General features: G+C 47.1%; 1 protein-coding gene across 1 annotated transcript in view; it reads left to right on the plus strand.

The window, feature by feature from the left end:
* Positions 1-23200, plus strand: part of LOC144756208 (E3 ubiquitin-protein ligase TRIM39-like) — a 303564-nt gene that overhangs the window by 45092 nt on the left and 235272 nt on the right. Inside the window, exon 3 of the mRNA XM_078645822.1 lies at positions 9165-9395. Coding sequence (XP_078501948.1) covers positions 9165-9395 — 231 coding nt within the window. The remainder of the gene's footprint in view (positions 1-9164; positions 9396-23200) is intronic.

Raw genomic sequence — 23200 nt, forward strand, 5'->3', positions numbered from 1 at the left:
TGGGCAAATACGCCACAGCTCGCGTGTATGGAGAGGGAGAGAGGCCAGGGTCAGTACTGGCCCGGTTGATGAAAGCACGGCGTGGTAAGACTCAGGTTACGGAAATTAAGGCTGAGAGCGGTGTGCTATTGACGGAGGAGTCGGCGGTAGTGGAACGCTTCCGACAGTATTATGCAGAACTATACAGGTCCCGGTCGGCAGGGTCAGACGACCAGATAGTTGAGTATCTGCAACATATAAGACTCCCCTTTCTCCCAAATTCGCACAGGGGACTCCTAATGCACCTGCTAGAGAGAGGTGAGATCATTGAAGCTTTGGGTGGCATGAAAACTGGTAGTGCCCCGGGGACTGATGGCTTGATAGTTGCATTCTACAAGAGGTTTCTAGAACAACGGCTCCCAGACCTTGCAGCCCTGTATGAAGATGTGTGCAACGGGCACTGCACCCCCAACTATGAGGGAGGCCATGCTGATAGCCAGCCCTAAGCTGGGTAAGACATTGGATGAATGCAGTTCGTTTCGTCCCCTATCCCTCCTTAATGTGGACATAAAAATTTTCGCGAAGATATTAGCCACCAGGCTTGCACTGATGTCTCATATTTTAGTGGCTCCGGAGCAGGCGGGTTTCATCCCTTCCAGGAACTTAGCTTATGATATTCGTACGGTGTTTGGCACGATGCAGCATGTCCGTCAGAAAAAACAAAGCGGGGGCTGTTTTTCTTGATATGGAAAAAGCATTTGATTCCGTTGAATGGTCGTTTTTACGGCAAGTGCTGACTAGAATGGGGTTTGGGGCGGTGTTTTTACAGTTGCTGGGGACTCTATATTACAAGCCCATGGCTCGTGTGAGAATCGGTGACCTGGTTACGGCCTCCTTCGATATCACTAGAGGCACTAGGCAGGGCTGCCCGCTGTCCCCGTTGCTGTATGCTCTGGTGGCAGAGCCTTTGGCTTGTGCCCTGCAGGAGTATCATGGGAATGAAGGTATCTGATTTCCGCAGTATAGAATAGTAGTGTCTACCTATGCGGACGACACGCTTCTGTATGTGAGAGATCCTGAGAACAACCTGGCCTCCGTTATTAGGGAGGTGGTCCGCTTTGGAGCGCTTTCTGGACTCCAGGTTAACTGGGGAAAATCTCTTGTGTTGGGATGTGCACTCTATCACCCAGAGAAGAATGGGATGGTCGAACGATTCAATAAGACTGTCAAGGAGGGGATCCAACTAGTGAGGGCTAGTGGGTCGTGTTGGAAGGAGGAGGCCTTGAAACGTCTGGAAGCCTACAGGCTGACCCCTCATCAAACCACTGTCATGACACCATAACGAATTGCTTAGAGCTAGAAAACCACACACAAGGTTAGTACCTGGGTGGACGAAATGGTACAAAGGTTGGACAGGCCACTCTAAAGAGTCACAGTGGCGAGACAGAGAACATAAAGCCATGATTGACAGGAAAACCAGGTTCGATAGGCTACATACTGTCAAAGACGTGAGATTCCAGGTGGGAGATCTGGTGAAAATCAAAGCACCCACGAGCAGAGCAAATTGGTCCGAGTTCACTGAGCCTACCAAGATTGTAAAGTTATTCAAGAATGCTGTCAAGACACAAGCAGGGAAGATTTGGAATTTGGGGAGGGTGGTAAGGTACACTGCTCCCACAGTGGAAATCGACAACACACTAGGGGTTTGGAGCAAAATCCAGAGAAGGGGCGATTTGCCTGAGCCGGGGTGTTCAGGGCAGGACAAACCCCTTTCCCAGGACAAGTCACAGGAAAGTTTACCGCCCGAGGTATTTGGAGCACTATGTTACTAAATAAGTATTCTTCTGCATTCTCTTCCGTTATGTTCGATATGTTCCTTGATGTGTAAAGGAAGGGGATGTGTGGTATCCTCTGCTGTAGGGGAAACCCTGACCGTACCACTCACCCCCTCCCCTGCGTTTGCATTGGTTGACACCACTGTGACATGCTGTAGAATGTCACGGTGGCGAACGTTCTGAGGCGAGCTCCCTGCGAGGAGTGAACGAAGGCTTCCAGCTGTGGCTGGGGTCCTTTGGTTGTACATAAAAAAATAAACATAACTTTTTGTACATCTGCGTTTTCTGTGATTCTAACCAGTTAACTCGATTTTACACACTGCTTACATTCAGACGCCTGTTGAGAGGCAAGATGGACTGTCAGATCCTTGTCCCTTGGATCACTGCTGAGGAACTGAACCAGCAAAATGGATCATCATGGGAGGAGCTCCACCAGACTGCATGGACTAGATAGCTTTTCTGATGACATAGGAAATATGAGCTACCTGTTACTGCACAGCGTGACAATGCTGCCTCATTCATAGCCATCTGGGTATGGTGGAAGCAGCCACGCTGGTTAATTCTAGCCATATGGAAGCCGTGAAATGGAACTAGAACTTGCACTACTTGCCCATGATGTCTAACTATGGAAGCCATTACTGATGTGGTTTCCCGTAAGTATTTAGACTTCTGTTCTATTGACCCTGTTCACAGCCAAAGACTACACCAGGTTATCAACCTTTTCAGTGATGGACTAGTCCCAGAGGAGAAGTGTCTGTCTAGCTTGACTGGAATTGTCAATTTGAAATACATTGAACTGTCTCAATGAAATAGGAAGGATTATAGCCTTTGCGAGACCATAGATTCCAGGAGAAGGAAGTGCACATGCCAAAAACCTGAGCCAGTGATGGACCTGCAATGGCATAGATTCAGCAGCGGATTGTGAAGAAGACCTTCTAAGAAAGCAGGAAGGACTTCAACAGCAGGTGGAGACTCTTACGATTGCTCTTCCTTTAACCTCTTGGCATTTTGAGCAAGAGAGAGGAGCTCATCAGACATTGTAGGAGAACTACTTCAAAGTACCCAAATGGCAGGGATACCAGCCATTTCACTTGGCGGGATAAACCAACGATGATGAAAATGACAATTTCTGCTGCATGGAGAAGGCCTTCACTTTGTTGTTCAGTGCCACAGTTCTACCAATCTGATATAGACAACACACATTCAACTACTCTCCGGATTTGGCAGCAAATGGTAAAAAAAAGTCTTGCAGGACACCCACCAGAACCCTTGAATCGGTACAGAAGGAGGGCCAACAGTCTAGAGCAGTAAACAAGCATTGGCACAGCCAATAGGTTTCGCCTATGCAAAATCTGTTGGCTTTGTCAATGTCATGGTGCTTTTTAAAATATTCTTTATATCAAATACCTATATAAAGTAAAAACAGGAGACCCTTATAGTAGTAATATGTTGCCTACATGCCCATTAAACACAATATTGGCATACCGTTGTGCCTGTTAGCACACCTTCAACCAGATGGAAGCATCCAGTAAAAAATAAAACATCAAATCTCTTCCCATGTTTCCTCTTTCTTTATGTTCCTTCGTACTTCTGAGCTTTGAATTTATCCCTAAACTGGTCCATAGTGTCATCTTCTTCTGATGAAGCCATTTCAGTATAAGTTCCTGCTCTATTTTCAACAGGGTCGAAAGCGGAGTACAAAGATAAAATCATATGGCATGTTGTACACGGAGTAAACCAAGCAACTTGTATGCACATGCTCGTGTACTAGGGTAATCTGAAAAACAGAAGAACAACACGTGTGTATTGTGATAGCGATTGAAACTATCAATAACAAGGTGAGCTGTTTCTGACAGCAGGAATAGGGTCAATACAGGAGGGGGTGAGCTCAAATATGGAGAAAGGGCCCTCACACACCCCGGAGGGTGTCATGCTTCATCATAGATACAAGTAATACACAATTGCCTGGTCTCAAATTCAATGCTGTCTTTTAATTATCAGCAAAATATGAGCCTGAAATCAATTACACAGCTCATGTGTTGTTTCACTTATTTTACATAAATTTCATATAAGACATTACTTCATTTCTTATACGAGGTTTCAACACATTCTAACTTAAATTATAAACACATTGTACTGAACAAATCATAATTCAAGACAATTTCATACATGAATAGATCATTGGTTCAATCAATTATAAAGTAAACCTCATTTGGAGGTACACCAGACTCAGTTATGCCTCAGTCATGTCAGTGTTATTTCTGAATGTCTTTAAGGACTGATTATCGCCATAGGGCTCATTTCAAACTAATGTGCCCGGATCGGACACCCTTTTTGTTTTATACCCTTGGCGACTGGAGCGATGAATCTGCTCAAGAGAGCCGACGCGTTTCCAAACCCGGTCCAATTGTTCGGGTTTTTCCTCAGGGCGAACCTGGGTACCTAACAGGTGTGAAATTACAGTATTAGTACCTTCTCCTAATTCTATTTTAGTGTTGCTGTACTACAGTTTTAAAAGCGCCCGGATTTACCTTGTTAATCCAGCGCCGCGTTAGCGTGTGCAATCTGGATATGTATTCATTTCGTGACCTGTGGTGGTGTGAAAAGAGGGATTCTTTTTGTACATGTCTGTCTCAAACTGGGCATTTCTTGAAGCATGTTTAACGCGCTCAAGACTTACTTGTAGTGGTGGATGCAGTGAGCTCATGCTGTGGACGAATCCTGCGTTAAAACACGGTCTTGAGGCACCACCTTTCTGTTTGTAAATAACAAACTTGTGTCAGTTCCACATGAAAATGAGTTAAGGTGTGCCAGCAGTCGTGCTTGTTTTATAAAGCACTTAAAATGGAGCGGGCTCTTACTTGTGAATGTCGTGGCTGTATCCTATCGCTGTCTTTTGATGAGTCTTCGTTAGAGTGTTAATCTGCCGCCTTCAATAGTATTTGGCTGAAAAAAGTTTACAGGCTTTTTTAAGTGCACACGCATTTAACTGCGGGCTGTAATTAAAACTCTGGAAGTTAGTTTGTGGCTCACCTTGTGTCTTAGGGTTCGATTCAGCTATCCGGGCAAATTGCTAAAATATTCCACAAAACGAGCCTGGTATACGCCCAGGGAAGAACTGTTAATCAAAAAGCAAAAAGAACCTATTGACAAGTTAGTATGTGTGACAACATATGGTCCACATACAAATAAGTTCAAATCCATAATTCTAAAAAATTGGCACTTGATTGCTGGGTCTGAAATGCCTTTCGAAAAACCACACTTTGCTCTAAAAAAAAACAAGAGCATAGGACAGCAGATTGTCCTGGCAGTCCTGGGGGTAAGTCAGGCCAAAACTGACCTACGCACTTTATGGAAATTATAACCGGTAGAAGGCCACCGTAAATGCGGAACTTGTGTGTCCTGTTCCAATACAGTGGAAGGGATTGAATTCCAACATAACAACATTAAATGGACACACAAGGAATTTACAAATTGCAAAAGCCGCAATTTGGTATATGCAATAATCTGCCCTAGCCCAAAACTGTATATAGGGAAGACGACCCAGCAAATAAATCAAAGATTAGCACAGCATCGATCTAGAATCAAACAAAATATACTGACAGCCCCGATGGTACAACACTTTCAGCAAAGTGGACACAGTGAGAAGGATTTCAAGTGGACTGTATTGTCCGGAATCAAGATCCCCCCCCACGAGGAGGCGATGTGGAGAGTTTACGGTTACAAAGAGAAGCATACCTGATCTTAAAGTTTAACTGTGTGATTGATGGTATGAACGAACTTTCTGAACTCCAAAGGAACATTTACTGATCCCCCTGTGCACAGCACCGGCACATTTTCTAACACTTTCAGGCGCTTTAAAATATAAAACTGTAAGAGTAGGACAAAACCCCAAATTATTGTGGTCCACCCAACAAACTCGAGTGTAGAGAAAGTTTACAAACTACAACTCCCTGAAACATGTCAGACAAGTGCAACCACATGACCGAGAAGGTGTGGCTCTAACAGACACACAGCAAAGACATGGCTGAACGCTAACCAGGAGGAGCGAGTAATTCTGAATCGAACCCAAAGACACAAGGTGAGCCACAAACTAACTTCCAAAGTTTTAATTACAGCCCGCAGTTAAATGCGTGTGCACTTAACAAAGCCTGTAAACTTTTTTTCAGCCAAATACTATTGAAGGCAGCAGATTAACACTCTAACGAAGACTCATCAAAAGACCGCGATAGGATACAGCCACGACATTCACAAGTAAGAGCCCGCTCCATTTTAAGTGCTTTATAAAACAAGCACGACTGCTGGCACACCTTAACTCATTTTCATGTGGAACTGACACAAGTTTGTTATTTACAAACAGAAAGGTGGTGCCTCAAGACCGTGTTTTAACGCAGGATTCGTCCACAGCATGAGCTCACTGCATCCACCACTACAAGTAAGTCTTGAGCGCGTTAAACATGCTTCAAGAAATGCCCGGTTTGAGACAGACATGTACAAAAAGAATCCCTCTTTTCACACCACCACAGGTCACGAAATGAATACATATCCAGATTGCACACGCTAACGCGGCGCTGGATTAACAAGGTAAATCCGGGCGCTTTCAAAACTGTAGTACAGCAACACTAAAATAGAATTAGGAGAAGGTACTAATACTGTAATGTCACACCTGTTAGGTACCCAGGTTCGCCCTGAGGAAAAACCCGAACAATTGGACCGGGTTTGGAAACGCGTCGGCTCTCTTGAGCAGATTCATCGCTCCAGTCGCCAAGGGTATAAAACAAAAAGGGTGTCCGATCCGGGCACATTAGTTTGAAATGAGCCCTATGGCGATAATCAGTCCTTAAAGACATTCAGAAATAACACTGACAGGACTGAAGCATAACTGAGTCTGGTGTACCTCCAAATGATGTTTACTTTATAATTGATTGAACCAATGATCTATTCATGTATGAAATTGTCTTGAATTATGATTTGTTCAGTACAATGTTTTTATAATTTAAGTTAGAATGTGTTGAAACCTCGTATAAGAAATGAAGTAATGTCTTATATGAAATTTATGTAAAATAAGTGAAACAACACATGAGCTGTGTAATTAATTTCAGGCTCATATTTTGCTGATAATTAAAAGACAGCATTGAATTTGAGACCAGGCAATTGTGTATTACTTGTATCTATATGTCCTGTCTGGCTCTGTTGGACAAAACCCCAGTACTTACACAATGCTTCATCATAGGGCAGCTCCCCGTTGGGGTGGTGCTGCAATGCCCAGTGGGCACCACAAGGGGCTCTTTATCGGAGATCTTTTAACCGGCCGGTTATGCCGTTTTGATGAAGTGGCATTTCGTTAGGACCTAAATGCCATACAATCTACTCAGTGAGGGGTGGAGAATATAAATGTGTCCACATAAATCCATACCCTCACCAAAATACACCATCTGCAATTGGGTTCCTCATAATAGGAACAATGCCCTTGTATGGCTTTCATGCAGATGCCAAACACGCTTGACAATTACTCTACCTAACCAATTAAAAGAACATCGTGAATTAATGCATAAGTTGACTTCCCTCCTTGCATGAGGCCTCCTTCCTCTTCGCGTGGAATGGGCGCGAGGAACAGACCACGGCGGCTGTTGTGGAAGACGAACAGCCACTATGCTCCTCAGTCGGGGCTGACCTTGCTAGCTGTGCGTTGATGAGCGGTTTTAGTATAATTATTTATATAAACAAGACTTAAGTAAATTGATGAGCAGTAGCAAAAACGTTGGCAACGTTTTACCCATCAGCTATTTTAACTAAGCTTAATCGTGCGCCATGTCTGTAAGCAGGTGTGAATTAAAAAGGTATTTACCTGTGCCATCTGATCCTGGCCAATATGTCAGTGTGTTGTGTAATTGGGAAATGTTTAGAATACTGCCACTGGTGATTTTGTTGATGGACTGCAATTGATATCTTCCAGTCAGCTTGTCATCTAACAAAAAGTGGAGAGCGGGAAACACAGTTTTCTGCAAAAGAAGTAAAACAACGCACTGGTTGATGCTGTACAACTGCATTCACAATTTAATGGTCTAAAGAAAGCCCCATTGGATATTTTGAGAGGGAGGTGTTGGAATACGAGATTGTTTTACTTGCAGGCTGCTTAGTTTCTAACGCCTCAACAGCTTAGCACATTGCAGTAAAAGTATTACAGAATGATTACATCGAGGGCTGTATTACGCTGCCGAACGTAAACGTAGCAATCTGATTTCCTAAGTCGCATTTGATCTTTTCTACTTTGGATATTATATTGGACCTTGGGTTCCTTTTACGAACTGTTAAGCCTCAAAGTCTCGGAAAGGATAAGACCTTGAACGCTTAGTAAATAAAAAATGAACAAATGCAAAAACACACTCTAGATGTCTGGTGCAGCAACAGAGTGGGTCCCTTCTTCGGCCATGGCGGGATGCTGGTGAGTGTGTGTTACTATCGTAGCGTTGGTTCCAGCAAAGCGGATAAAAAGAGTACCTGGGCAACAGGACACTGATAAGAGAAACACACGAAAAGGAACAGAAAATAGTATGCTACAGCCAATAGAAATGGAGTAAACGTAAGTGGCAAGCTCATGAACCAATGGTCGGGGGTTAGTAATAAAATATTACTTTAAAAAAAACGTACCTGAAGCCGACGGCCGCTTCGCCTCTCGCATCACGTCGCAATTCCTCTTCTCTTCCCGGCAGCCTCTGTGGCAGACTCCCATCCCCGAACTGTTCTCATAGGAGAGCAGTGCAGAGATTCCCCTGTGCGGGCTGAGAAGATGCTCAGGTCAGGGAGTCTGTGGGGTGAGCAGCTGGGCCCGGAGAAACCGAAGTTCCCATAGGAGAGCATTGCAGAGATTCCCCTGTGCGGGCTGAAAAGATGCTCAGGTCAGGGAGTCTGTGGGGTTGAGCAGCTGGGCCCGGAGAAACCGAAGTGCGCATGTGTGTTTTGGTCAGCCTAAGAAGGCCGGCCAAAAATTCGTACATAGCACTCCTCTTCCCCCTCCCATGCCTCGGCCCCGCCCCTCCCCAAATCGCTGCCTCAAAGCCGCCAATGAAAAATAAAACGATGCTCCAACATGGTTTTATTTTTCATTTGCTGGCCCTGAGCCAAGCAGTGGGGCGACGCTCCTCCTCCATTGCAGAAGAGCAGCCACTGGTTGTTGCACAGATTGTTTGACAGACTCTATATGGCATTGCAAAGAAATGGTTAGGTTTATAATTGTGTGTGTTTTTGAAGCAGGCCACTGTTTGTGTCAGATGCAGACAATGTGATTACACATGGATGTAGCATACAAATACCGAAATGATGTACTTTATTTTATTATTTTAAATGAAGGGAAACTTCAAGAACCAGGTGGAGGTAATCCATAGTACATTTGAGCTTCTGAAGAAGTTTCTGGACAAGGAAGAGCAAAAACTTCTGAGCAAACTCGAAAACGAGCATAAAGAAAATATGAAGAACATTCAAGAGAAACTGAGTGAGCTGGAGAAGCAACAATCCACCCACCAGGAGCTGATCACAGAGATCGGGGGGAAGTGTCTGCTGCCGGATGTGGAGCTACTGAAGGTGAGAGTTAAATGTCTGTGTAACTAGAGGGAGGAAACTGCAACATGTGGATCTACTGAAATATTTTAGTTAAACTTCATTTAATTTTCTTCATGCACTTTTCGGCACTGCTCGATATTCTGGTAAAATTGCACTGGGAGGGATGAAAACCAGTATCTCGTTTGGGCAGAGGTTGGGAAATCATCTGGAGTTGATTTGCTTTCCCCTGCCTTGTATTGCACTAAATGACATAACCTTCTGCATCACTTACCTTTTACCTTCTATACATGAACTTTTAAATACATTTATTACATACATGCTTTATTGCTTTTTGAAAATTTGTATTTTTCCTCCCCACTCGGAAACTGTTTCTATAGTTCTTAATTTTACTGGAGCAAGAAACATGTCAGTTTGGGCGTGTGACTACATTATCTGTTTGAGCTAAAAGAGAACCAATAGCTATACGAGCTGATCCGTGGATTTATTTAACTTTTTAAAAATAGAAGCTGAAGTTATGTCCATTCCAGATTTCTCTTTGATCGACCATTGTCCTATAAAGAAATATGCATTCTCATTAAAAGCTGATCCCATACACCATCACTCTGGAAGACAGCTTGCATTTGGCAATCTATTTTATGTCAGCACAACTTGTGATTTATGTGATTTTATTTTTAGAAGTAAAAGTGCTCTGCCTTAACGTGCTATCACCTATTGTACTATCTTTCCTTCCTCCTTTCAACAAGTCTATGTCATCAGTCACTTCGTTGGAAGTCCTCTGCGTAGCTCTGGAAAAATCACGACCACGCCGTAGATGTTTTTATGAATGACCCTGCATAGATCCTCCGCCACGTGAGTTCAACAGTCCTGCAGGACCACTGAGGATCCATTTCAGTGACACAGCTCTGAGGTAGAGGTGGCCATGCAACGTGCACTGTGAGAGAACCAACGTCTGGCTACCTCATATTCTATAGGGCTGGGTGGAATTGGCGTAATACCACCTTGCGGAAATATGGAAAAAATGTTTGGATAACGAGAGCACGTCCTGAGGGTCCGTGTGCCGGAGACAGGGGTCCCTTGGGCCCGGTCAGGCTCCCTGATCTCCCCGGCCTGGCTGGATTGAGAAGCAGGCCTGGATTTCGGTCAGGGCCTGTGGTGTGGGAGCCCCTGTCCTGCGGCCTGCCAAGGGTCCATCTGCCCAGGACAAGGGTCCCTGGTGCAGAGCCCCGGATCAAGAATGAAAGTCGGAAGTTCAAAGACTATCAGATACCATTGTAGTTCCGACCATAAACGATGCCGACTAGCGATCCAGCGGTGTTATTCCCATGACCCGCCGAGCAGCTTCCGGGAAACCAAAGTCTTTGGGTTCCTGGGAGAGTATGGTTGCAAAGCTGAAACTTAAAGGAATTGATGGAAGGGCACCACCAGTAGGGGAGCCTGCGGCCTAATTTGACTCTACACGGGAAACCTCACCCGGCCCGGACACGGAAAGGATTGACAGATTGATCGCTCTTTCTTGATTCTGTGGCTGGTGGTGCATGGCCGTTCTTAGTTGGTGGAGCGATTTGTCTGTTTAATTCCAATAACGAACAAGACTCCTCCATGCTAACTAGTTACACGACCCCCAGCGGTCAGCAACCAAATTCTTAGACACACATTCTTCTCCCCATAGCAGGCAGCATAGAACAGGTAAGATGCAATCTTGCCAAATTGGTCTGAATGACAGAAACCATGTGGTATTTAATTCTCTTAGACCAGGTAGTCCCAAAATTTGCAGGATGCGCTCACAACACTTCATCGCCAGTAGAGTTGTCTCCATGGAGAACTGGGTGTCGCTGGTGAATTGACTTGCCATATCGCAGCAATAGGAGCAAAAATAATATCACTGCAGCGAGTCCCATAATGAGAGGCAATCCACCGAACCGAGTGCACGACGTTTGGAAATATTCCTAGTCCAGCCTAATAGCATGATGGAATGTAATTGCGACTGACCATGTTGCAACATGACCAAGTCCTGTTCCATGATGTCTATGCCAGAAGACACTATGCTGTCCAATTAATATATCCTGGACGACAGAGTCGTTAACCCATTGTCAACCACAGAAAGAGTTTTCTCTAAATTAATACTATCAATTTCTCGTATTCTTTCTGCAGTCTCTGCTTGCGTAATCTTCCATGCTTCATTATAAGCAGCATAGATACCGGCATATATAAAACGTTTATGAACCGGTGTTACTAGAGTCAACCAAATTAGAAAAAAAGCACACCCAACACAATCCAAAGTTCAATCCATGGTGAAACCAGATAAGTCTTTTCCAGGTGATGAAAAAGGTCTGTTGTTCGTTCTTTCAAAGTTCTTTTTACTGGCATCGTTTTAGGCTTGCTAGGATCCTCGGAAAACGTATCAACGTTAATGAAATAGCCAGAGGCAGTTCTGTCAATTGTTGGGATTGCATCAGAATTCGTTGAAATCGCTGGAACCACAGGATCACTTGTGTGTAGTCAGATGCTACTTCATTCTAGACAGGCGTTTCTTAATGAATTGTTATTTGGGTTTCAAGAGGTACAAGTTCCATAGCGTTGTTGCTTTTTTCTACATTTCGCACTGCAGATTCTTCAAAGGTGATGAGCCTCTCAGTTTGAACTTCTTAGATTGTAGCCAGAGCTGGGCGTCTGCTACATTGGCGGAGTCCACTTGGCCTACTGCTCATGATTGGCCTCATGATGTGGTTTGACAAGCTGTTCTCCTTTTTACCTGAAAGGGGCGGCAGCAATACTGTTCTTGATTTGTGGATTGCTAGGACAGGTACTGGTTGTCTGTAAGAAGGCCCAAATGCCTTCTTTTCTCTGACTAGATCACCAAGCTTTGGATTCCAGATAGGCCTTGCTGGGACGGTCGGTTTCTCTTCAGTGGTTGTTGGCTTCAGGAACACGTGCTTTGTTTCGTTCTTATTTCATTTAAGTCCTGTAAAACAGCTAAACGGTCTTTGATATCAAAAGGTTTTTGGTCTACTACTGAAGTCTGACAATCGAGGTCCGCTACTAACATTCTGGTCCCAAAAAGGACTTCATATGGAGTGATACCCCCTAGAGAACTTCTTGGCAGATTGTTAAGACTACGTTGGACACTTATTAGATGTTTGATGTAGCGTGCCGACTGCGTATGTGCCGATAAAGACTCGCAAATCTTTTATAGCAGTTTGAGCGTCAGCCGAGCGTTGAGGCCACATCCAAATGAATCTTGTCTTAATAGTTGTGGGACTGCATTTGTCCACAGGGACGTCTGCTTGTAGATAGTCTAATGCTGTCTAACAGGGGTGTCTGTACTGGGCTGGCTACGCTGTAGTCTGGTATCTGGTGGCGTTCTGTGCTGCGATCTCTATTGCAGTCTATGCAGTCAATGATAAACATGTGAATGTGAGCATTCATTCCTGACCACCAGTACGTCTCTTTAACAGTTGATATCGTTTTAGAGATCCCTTGATGTATCAGACCCTCTCCCAAATGTGCTTCATATATCAAAGCTACTCTACGTTTCCTATTTGGAATCACTCTACCCCCACTCCAGGGATTTGAGCAAAAGGAACGGAGTTTGCGTCAATTATATATGAGTATTCGAGTGGAAACTCATTAGGTAACGCTTCACCGCTGCCTTTGCTTGAATAATTGACAGCTACCATTATTTCGCCGTCTATTTTCGTTATTGAGCGAGTGATGGCAGCTACGGAAACCGTTTGCACAGCTGCCCTCGCAGCTTCATCAGCCAATGAATTCCCTTCAACGTGATTGCCATCACGTTGATGACCCAGTGTATGTATCACATGAGTGTTTTCTAGTTCTTGTCGTAACTGAACTACTTGTTCCCAAAGCATTTTATGCTTGATTGTGCCACCTTTTGCATCTGTGTAACCGTTTTGAATCCAGTTTTGCAAGTATTCATTGTAAGATTGAACACAGTAATATGAATCGCACACTATGGGTGTGGGGAATTCACAGTCCGTATTCTCAAGCGGCATCTTAAATGCTTATAGTTCAGCTCGCTTAGCTGTACAATCTCCTAGAGATTGTGTTTTAGTGACCTTTGGTCGGAATTTGCCATCGCGCCAACGACCTTTAACAATGGCGCATGCCGCATTGTATTCTTGTTTACCCTCCGTAGCGGGTTGAGCTGATCCGTCAGTATAAATTATACATTCATACTGTTCTAGAGACAGAATTTCAGTAGGCAGAGGACATTTTTGTTCGTATTGTAGAAATGCTTGTGTTTTAAAATAAGGATCAAAAATGTATTCAACATCAGTTGCAGCAAGATAATTAACCCATTGTATCCATCTCGGATGTAAAGCTTTAGCATTAGGAATGCTCGCTTTCGTCACTGCCTCTAAGGCAGGCACAGGTGTAACGACCATTATGCGCTCACCCTGTGCGAGGGCTCTCTTTTGCTACCGCAGTTTGAACAGCTGTCAGAATTTTTTCTGTAGAAGTGAATTTTATTTCTGCTTGTGTGTACAAATGTGATTTGTAAGCGATTGGTACTTTTTCACCTTCGTTGAAAGTGAAGTACGTGAATCTGCATTGTCCTAGAATGATCCGGATCACTGAGTTGCGTACGTTTACACGTGTTTGCAAATGTTTTGTCGCTAACTTGTCTGTAATGAACGCAAAATTTCTGTGTGTTTTTGTGTCCAATTAACTGTTTTAAAATCAGGATTGATTAATTCGTAGACAGGTTGTACCCTTTCTGCGTAATTTAGAATGTATGTTCTTCCAAAATTCAGGAAACCTAGAATTGACTAAGTTTTTCAGCATTTTTGGAGGTTGGAGCAGCGCACATTTTTCTAAAACGTTTGCTGGCAGGCTTTTGCCTGCACTTGATAACTCATATCCTAGGAAAAGGATGTTGAGGTGGGCAATTCTCGATTTTCTTAAATTGAATTTATACCCTTCAGAGGCGAAGCCAAGTATAATCGTATTCACCCTGTTCAAGTGCCTGTCCAAGTCATCGTCTGTTAGTTAGATGTCATCCACATATGACAACGCTTCGTCATCATACGTTTGTAGTAACTTTGTTTCCCTCGCTGAGAATAACCCAGGACTATTCTTGAATCCCTGAGGGAGACTACAGAAGTGACGCTGTATCCCCATAATTGAGAAAGCGGTCAAATACCTACTTTCTGGTGCAATGTTTTGACAGAAGAAACCGTTCGAAATATCTAAAGTGGTTTTATATTTTTTACGCACAATGTTATTCATTAATGCTGCTCTGTGTGCATTTTGTACTGCAAAAGTTTTGCAACAAGAGTTTAAATGTCTGTAATCCAAAACTAGACGATATGTATTGTCTGGTTTGGAGACAGGAAACAAAGGATTGTTCATTGAAGAGGTGCATGTTTCAATCACCCCCTGGTATTCAAGTTGATCCAAGATCTCCCTGACCTGTTTTTCAGCTTATTGCTTAAGTGGATACTGCCTTTGTGCAGTTGGTTGATTTTTTTAACTGGATTTTATGGTGAGGAGAATCCTCATCCCATCCTACATGATTTTTGTATAATGCTGGAGCTTGGGAAACTGCCTATTTCCTGGCATAAGTATAATTTAAATAAATTGGAATGTGGTTTGAGAAGGCTGGCATAATGATGTCCTCGCCATGTGGGCACTCCCTGACAAATTCTGGTGGCCAGTCTTGTTCAGCTAGAAGAATGTCATAAGCCTTAGAAAGCTGCTCCCAAAAGAGTGCTCTCACATTTCTTGGTATATCTCCCTCCAATCGGAGTGTTACCTCATATAACTTATGTGGAGAACTAACCCTGGTATCTGCAGTTTCAACTTGGAGGAATTCATTCAAGTCCACTCTCTCCAGATGATCCTTCAAGTTCTTGTGAGCTATGGTGACTTCTGCTGCGCTGTCCAACATTGTCTGAGCCCATTCCCCGTTCTGGAGTTGTGTCCTCAAGATCCTAGGCATGTCTGATTTTTAGACCTGCTACCTTCTTTTTGGTGAATTGAGGTTTCTTGTTTTTCGCAACGTGTTGATCGTCTTTGGACTTCACACGTTCTTCCTTTTGTTCTGACCGTCCTCTTCTTTCTGATTTCTGTGACGAAGTCTGAAAGGTACAAGAGGAACGTGTATCAGTTTTTTGATTAGTTTTCTCAAATTATCCCTATTCCTGAAGTTGTACCTCCTTAAAGAGGGCTCCTTTTGAGGAGACCTACCTCTGGAATGGGAACGCTTCTCTTTAGAAGGTTGTTTTGTGTTTTCCCACTTCTTTTTAGAAGGAGTAGGATTGTTTTTAGTAAAGACCTTTTCAGGACTGTCGGACAGTTGAGGTTTAACTGGTTTACTACCCAAACTGTCGCTACCTAACTCTTCATAAGATTTTTCAATTATTCTCGCTAATTCCTGTGGTTACATCGAATTCCCTCAATTTCTGGCGGATCGCCACTGATTCTGCTTCACCTTTAATATTAGCTAGTATTATTGTTGAGACCTGTTTGAAATCTTTCAGTAGTTTCATACCCAAATTTAAAGCAGGCTCTGCCCCATATTCATTTTGAATCTGTTTCAGAACACCAGGTATTACCGCCATGGACTCTTGTTGCGGTGTCTCTTCTCTCTTCTTCAGCGACGGCCTGTTGGGGGTGCATTCTGTTCCCCCTCTTCTTCGGGCTCCCTGCCCCGCCTGGTGGTGGGTTGGTATTCCTGCTCCTCGGACCGCTGCGGGGGTAGGAGGGTCCTGTGGGCCTCCCTGGTTCCGGTTGCCCTGCCGTTCTCCCTCGGTAGCCTTGCCTCCCCTGCGGGCTGGCTGTTGTGGCATCTGCTCCGCTTGGGTGTCCTGGTTCTTCCCTTCCTGCTTCTGTGTGGTTGGTCGACTTTTGGGGCTCCTGGTTCCTGGCCCTGTTCCTCCCGTTCCTTGGGCTGCGCTTGGTTCCTCTCTTGGATGCTTGCCGGGGGCTCTTTGGGGTGCTCTGTCACCTCTGCTTGCGCTTGGGTGGCTTATGCTGCCTTGGGTGCGGCTGTTCTGTTCTGTTCTGCCGTGCCTGCGCCTGTTCTCGTTTGTTCCCTGCATGGTGCCTGGTTAGGTGCCTGCCTGGGTCTTCCTGATGGTGTGGCCTTCCCTTTTTTCCGGCCTGGGGCTTCTGGTGTTGTCCGGGGGCCTTTCTGTGTGCTTGATCTGGATGCTTCTGCACTGGATCTCCCCGTGCTTCTGCCTTTGGCTTGCTTCTGTTGTTTCCTGTCCGCCCCTCATGTTTGTGGTGCCTGCCTGGTTTGGTCCTGGGGTGGGCCGACTTAGCTCAGTTGGGAGAGCGTTGGACTGCGGATCTGATGGTCCCTGGTTCACTCCCGAGTTTCGGCAAGGTCTGTGAGGTTCCTTGCTTCTTTGCTGGGGCCATCTGGCTGCTGCCAGTTCCTGTCGTGCCTCTTGTTCTTCGGGTTGGTGTGCTGTCCTCGTGCTCCACTGTCTGCTCGGTGGTTGTGCTTGGTCGGGCCGGGTTGGTATCTGCATGGCCTCCAGGGGCTGCTGGGTGCTGTTGGCTTCCTGGTCCGTCTGCTGTCAGGGGTGTTGCTCCCTGGGTTGATCTGGTCACGTCTGGTTCCCTTGGTGGGTGCCAGTCTGTGGTTTCAGCTGGGTCTTGCCGCTCCTGCGTGTTGGGCTCCCTTTTGTGCTCTGCTTCCTTGCTGGTCTCTCTTGATCCTGGCGGGGTGTTCGGCTCTTGGGGCCGCTTTCTGGTGGTTCCTTCTGGGCCTTCTCCTGCTGTTGGTTCTCTTCCCGGGCTTTTTTCCCCGGTGTTGTGGGCCTGTGTTGTGTTCTGTGGCTCTGGCTCTGCGGCCTTCTTCTGGTTCTGTGTGGCCTCGGGCTCTGCCTCCTGGGTTTTCGTGCTGTATCCTTTCAGCCTGCTCTGGGTGTTTGTTGCCGGACGTCTCCTGTTCCTTTCCTGGTTCTGGGGTCCTGGCCCGCTTCTTCCTCCCTTGCTTCCCCGGGTTTATGTTCCCGGTGTGGGTCTGTTTGGGTGTGCCCGCCCCCTCCCTCTCTGGTTGGGGTGCGGTTCTGTGGTGCTCTTGCCTCTGCGGGTCCCTCCCTCCTGGCTGCGGGTTGTCTGTGGTGTCCTGCTGCTTGGTCCTCTGCTTTTCTGCTACCTCCTGCTTCCGCTTTGGCCTTCTGTGTGATCCGGCGTTTTTGTGCTGGTGGTTCCCATTTCCTCCTGCCCTTTTGGGCACTGTGTGGACCCCTTCTGGGGTTTGCTTGGGCCTGCTGTTCCTCCTGCGTCATCTGGTTGCTTGGCTCTGGTCCTGGCTTCCTCGTTCTGTGGGCTTCCTCTCCTGTGTTGCTGGGTTCGGGCCTTGTGGTTTTGGTCTGAGTACTGGCTCCCTGGGTCTTTCTTTTCCGCTGCTCCTGCCCTTGCTGCTTGCCTGGCCTGGGTGTGGGGTTTCTGGGCGGTTCTGTGCCGTGTGGGCGCCTTCTTTGTGCTGCCCTCTAGGCCTCGTTGGTCGGCTGCTGGGGTTTTCCTGTTGCTCTGTGCTCCCCTCCTGCCTTGCGTTCCCTACCTTTGGGGTTGGGGTTTTCTTGGGTTGTGGTCATTGTCGCTGTCCCTGCCCTTGTTTATGTTTTCTTGGACATGGACAAGCATCCATGTGTTTTAGTGTTTATTGCAGCGAAGACTGTACCCCAGGTGTCGCTGTCCTCCAGATGTGGTGCGATCCCCATTGGCAAACAGATTGTTAGAATTCTGTGTTTCTCATGAGGGGTAGTATTATGAAATACTGCTTCGATTTGAGTAATTTTTTGAGCTATCCTGAATGGAATCTGTTCCCGTTTTGCAGGTAATTTACCAATGACTGAGTGTAATGTCTGTGGTGTAATTTTTAGTGTACAGCCCTGGTGAGGGGGATGTTGTGGAATCATTATTGCAGGTTGGACGGTAAGAGTCTGCATGACATATTGAACCAATTGTCTATAGATTTTGATTAACTCTTTGAGTTGAGCTAGTAATGCCACATCTGTCATTTCATTAATTTCAGGATGTGGTGTATAGCTGGCTAAGACCGGCCATATTGCTCCTGGTCTACCTAGTGGGCCGAGCCTGGTAATGTGATTTAAATGTTTTAGGGCGCCTTTAAACCAGAGCGCATGCTTTTGGTATATGAGTGGAATTTCAATATCCTCGAAGGGAATGTATTCCGTTGGTGGTTCATCTTCTTTGTAAAAGTGAAACACAAGTTCCAAACACACACGGGGGACTAGTGTGAAATACAGTGGTGGGGACATAGAGTTGGACCTGCTTTTAAATCTTGGGGCAGCGCAGATAGACACCTTAGGTTTTTTGTCAGGATAATACTTTCTTTGAATCTAATGTTACAGACAATTAGGAAAGTTTGTCCTCCACTCTGGCAGGTTGCTCCCCACGCCGCACAGCACCACCTGTGTGTCCGTGGCCCTCTGCTCTCTGCCACCGCGTTAGGCCCACTGTAATTGTCACTCGTTGACTGTTGTCTCCTGCTGTTTGCTCCTTTCTGTCCCCCTTGCCTTCTTGACCCTCACCTTGCCCCCGCTGGTGACCCTTTTCTCTCCTTGCCCCTGTGAGTTGTCTTTCACTGTATTTTGTTTTTGCTCCTTTGTCCGTCTTTCATTGCCTTCTGTGCCCCACTCTGTGCCTCTGTTTTTTCCGCCCGTTTTCTCCTGCTGCTGTGTCCCCTGCGGCCTGCCCCCTGTCATGCCTCGAGACTCCGTAGGCTTTGCTCTCATTTCCCGCAGTATTTAAGGCTCATCGATATGTCTGAAAGCCGCTTTGCGTTCTAGCGTGTTGCCTTTCTACAGATTTCCTGCTTCTGTCCTGTCGGAGTGCTTTTCTTCTGGTTCTCCTCCCGTCTGCACTTCCACTTTCGGACGTGTTCACGGATCTGCTAGGCTCTGTGTCTGCCGATCCTTCTCTGCTCAGCTTCTTGCCATTTCCCTGCCCAAATTCAGTTTTGGGCTCATTTCCTTTGGATATTGCAATTGGACACGTTTGGAGTTAAGTCGTGTTCCCGCATTTGTTTTCTTTTCCATCGCCCCTTCTTCCCATTCCTTGTGCTCCGCCCGACGGCCGGATTTAGTCGCGCTGTCTGGCCGGCCACTGCCTTCCTCCCCTTATCGTGGTCTGTTCAACGGCCGGAGCTGACTCCCGTCGGTTGAGCAGACACACCCTGCCTTGCCTTACGCTTTGCGAAGGATACTTATTATTTATTGGGGTGCTTGTGTGGACCTTACTGGAGGACCTGGTGAAGTGTTTATTGTGGCTCATCACAACCAGAATCGAGGAAACAGCGCGTGGCGCTGCTCATCTTTATTTATATTGTGTATTTAATATCCCATTAAGATATTTACCTCCCTCCTGGCAGATTCCATTGTTGTACTTGCACTACTGTTCAGAAGATTATTGCTTGTATATACCAGCCTACTCAAGGAACTAGCGTGGGTGAGCTAAGTACTGTACCTATATATATATATATATATATATACTGACAACATTAAGACCAGGAAGTGTATTTGTTATATTGTTTGTTTCCCGATATACATATTGTTTCCACTCCTCATTCAGCAAGGGATAAGATCCATAAAGAGACTAGGTATGCACATAACACTTTAGCGTGTATGCAAGAGAATAGAGGTTTAACGTCTTCCTTCCTTTACAGTCCATCATTTTGCCATCTGTCCACGAAGAAGTTCCACAGCCAAGATTTTACCCCCCTTTCCTTGTTTTGTTTCCCTTCTTTCCCCTGGCGTGCCATTCAATGCTCTAGAGTCTGATAGAGTCAAAAGGCGGTAGGGGAAGGTTGAGGACTTTTCTGTGGTTTCCTGATGCTCCTGTGGAATGGGCCTCGTGAACCATTACACCCCCCTGCTTGCCCATTCGTCCTCCGGCTCCCACCTCCCAATCCCTCATCCCTCTCACCTCCCCTTATAATAGTGCCCACTGCACGGTCACGCAGTGGGCGCACCGCTGGCACACCAAAGGCGCGCCTAAGACAAGCCCATCTGTGCCTGGACCGCGCTCAGCCCCAGATGCCCTGGCCCCCGCGATCGCCGTGACACCCAACGGCATTACGACACCAGCAGCCTCCAGGCTCTCAACACCGGCCGATCCCACACCTGCTTCCAGGCCACCCCGAAGCCGACCCATGGACCCTTCTCCTGCCAGAACTGCCACTACACCAGCCTCCAAACCACCACCACGGCCACCGGGGTAGGTTGCAACGGCCTCCGATGCCTTCTACTCAAAACCCACACACGCCATCGAACTCTGGGACCTTCTTGACTCCACCTCCCCAGACGTCGCCTTCCTGATGGAGACCTAGATGAACCCCTCCTCGGTACCCGACATCGCCCTAGCCATCCCTGACGGCTACAAGATCACCCGCAGGGACTGCACCAAAGGAACAGGAGGAGGAATCGCCATCGTCCACAGAAACACTCTCAGAATCTCGACCAGCACCGATGACCCGCTTATCACCACCGAACACCTGCACTTCCAGATCCACACCGACCCCAACACCACCCTCCGAGGAACCCTCATCTACAGACCACCCGGTCCTCGCCCACAGTTAAGCGACTACATCGCCGACTTCATCAGCGCGCACGTCCTTGCGTCCACGGACTGCATCCTCCTCAGAGACCTGAACTTCCACCTCAAGAACACAAACAACAGCAACTCCACCACCCTGCTCAACAATCTTGCCAACCTCGGACTCAAACAGCTCGTCACGACTCCCACCCACTCCGCCAGACACACGCTCGACCCCATCTTCTCAGCCAGCAACTATGTCACCTTCAGCCACACCACCGAACTCCACTGGACCGACCACAGTTGTGTCCACTTTACCTTTGAGAAGCCGACAACACATCACTGCACACAACGGGCCCCCCACCGCAGCTGGAGCAAAGTCACCGAAGACCAGCTAGTCACCACCATCGCCCAAAACGGACCAACGGACTTCTGACAACGACTCCACCGCCCTCAACCTCAGACAATGGATCGACGACTGCACCAACACTGTCGCCCCGATCAAGAAACCCTCGAACAGACACTCTGACAGGAAAGCCATCTGGTTCATTGCCAACCTCCAGGCATCCAAATGGCCTGCCATAGGCTCCAGAAGAAGTGGCACGATGAACAGACACTAGACAGCAACACAGCCTACAAGAACGTCATCTGCAGGCACCACCAACTCATCCGTACCGCCGAAAGGACATCCTTCAAAGAGCGCATTGACAACAACACACAACAGCAAAGAGCTCTTCAACATCGTGAAGGAACTCTCTAACCCCAGCTCCAACTCCAACGACATTCCGCCATCACAGGACCTCTACGACTCCCTAGCCACCTTCTTCCATCGCATGATCGCAGACATCCACAACAGCTTCAGCAACCAGGCCTCCCCGACTGACACAGACACCTCAGACTCACCGCCCCCCAGCCACATCAACATCGACCCCCCTGCTCTCCTAGACCCACGTCAACGACAAAGACACCATCAAAACCATGAACCCCATCTACTCCGATTCACAATTCGACCCCTGCCCGCACCACATCTTCAACAAAGCAAGCTCCACCATCGCACCCTATCTCCGCAAAATCATCAATAGCTCCTTCGAGACCACCAGCTTCCTGGAGAGCTGGAAGCACGCCGAGATCAACGCCCTACTCAAGAAACCCAAAGCTGACCTCAAGAACTTCCGGCCCATCTCCCTCCTCCCATTCCCAGTGAAAGTCATCGAGAAAATAATCAACAGGCAACTGACCTCCTTCCTCGAAAAGAACACCATCCTTGACCAATCCCAATCCGGCTTCCGCAGCAACCACAGCACCGAAACAGCCCTCATCGCATCGCCGCAACTGACATCGGGCCATGATGGACAACGGAGAAACCGCGGCCTCATCCTCCTGGACCTCTCAGCCGCCTTCGACACCACCTGCCACCACACCCTCTGCTCACGCCTCCACAACGCAGGGATCCGCGACAAAGCACTGGACTGGACCACCTCCTTCCTCACCAGCAGAACCCAGAGTGACCGCCTACCCCCATTCTGCTCTAAAGACACTGAGATCATCTGTGGTGTACCCCAAGGATCGTCTCTCAGCCCAACACTCTTCAACATCTACATGGCAGCCCTCGCCAACATCGCCGGATCACACGACCTCAACATCATCTCATATGCCGACGACACCCAGCTGGACCTCTCCCTCACCAAGGCCCCCACCACTGCCAAATCCAACCTCCACGAAGGAATGAGGGCCATCGCCGAATGGATGACGAATAGCCGCCTGAAACTGATCTCGGACAAGACGGAGGTCCTCCTCATCGGATCCAGCACCTCCGCCTGGGACAACTCATGGTGGCCGGCCGCACTGGGAGCTGCACCGACGCCCACTAACCACACACGCAACCTAGGAGTCATCCTGGACTCCGCACGGTCAATGACCCAGCAAGTGAGCGCCGTCTCCTCCTCCTGCTTCAACACCCTCCGCAAGATCTACAGTTGGTTCCCCACCGGTACCAGAAGGACAGTCACCCAGGCCCTTGTCACCAGCAGACTGAACTACGGCAACGCTCCCTATGCAGGAACATCAGCCAAACTCCAGAAACAACTACAACGCATACAGAATGCCTCTGCATGCCTCATCCTCAACATCAACAACCGTATCACAGTACACCTGAAAGACCTTGACCGTCCACAAGAGGATCACCTGCAAGGTCCTCACCAATGCACACAATGCTCTACACAACTCCGGACCAGCGTACCTCAAAGAACGACTCACCTTCTACACCCCGAACCGCCAGCTTTGCTCCA

Source organism: Lissotriton helveticus, chromosome 5_1, assembly GCF_964261635.1.
Source record: "Lissotriton helveticus chromosome 5_1, aLisHel1.1, whole genome shotgun sequence".
Lineage (NCBI taxonomy): Eukaryota > Metazoa > Chordata > Amphibia > Caudata > Salamandridae > Lissotriton > Lissotriton helveticus.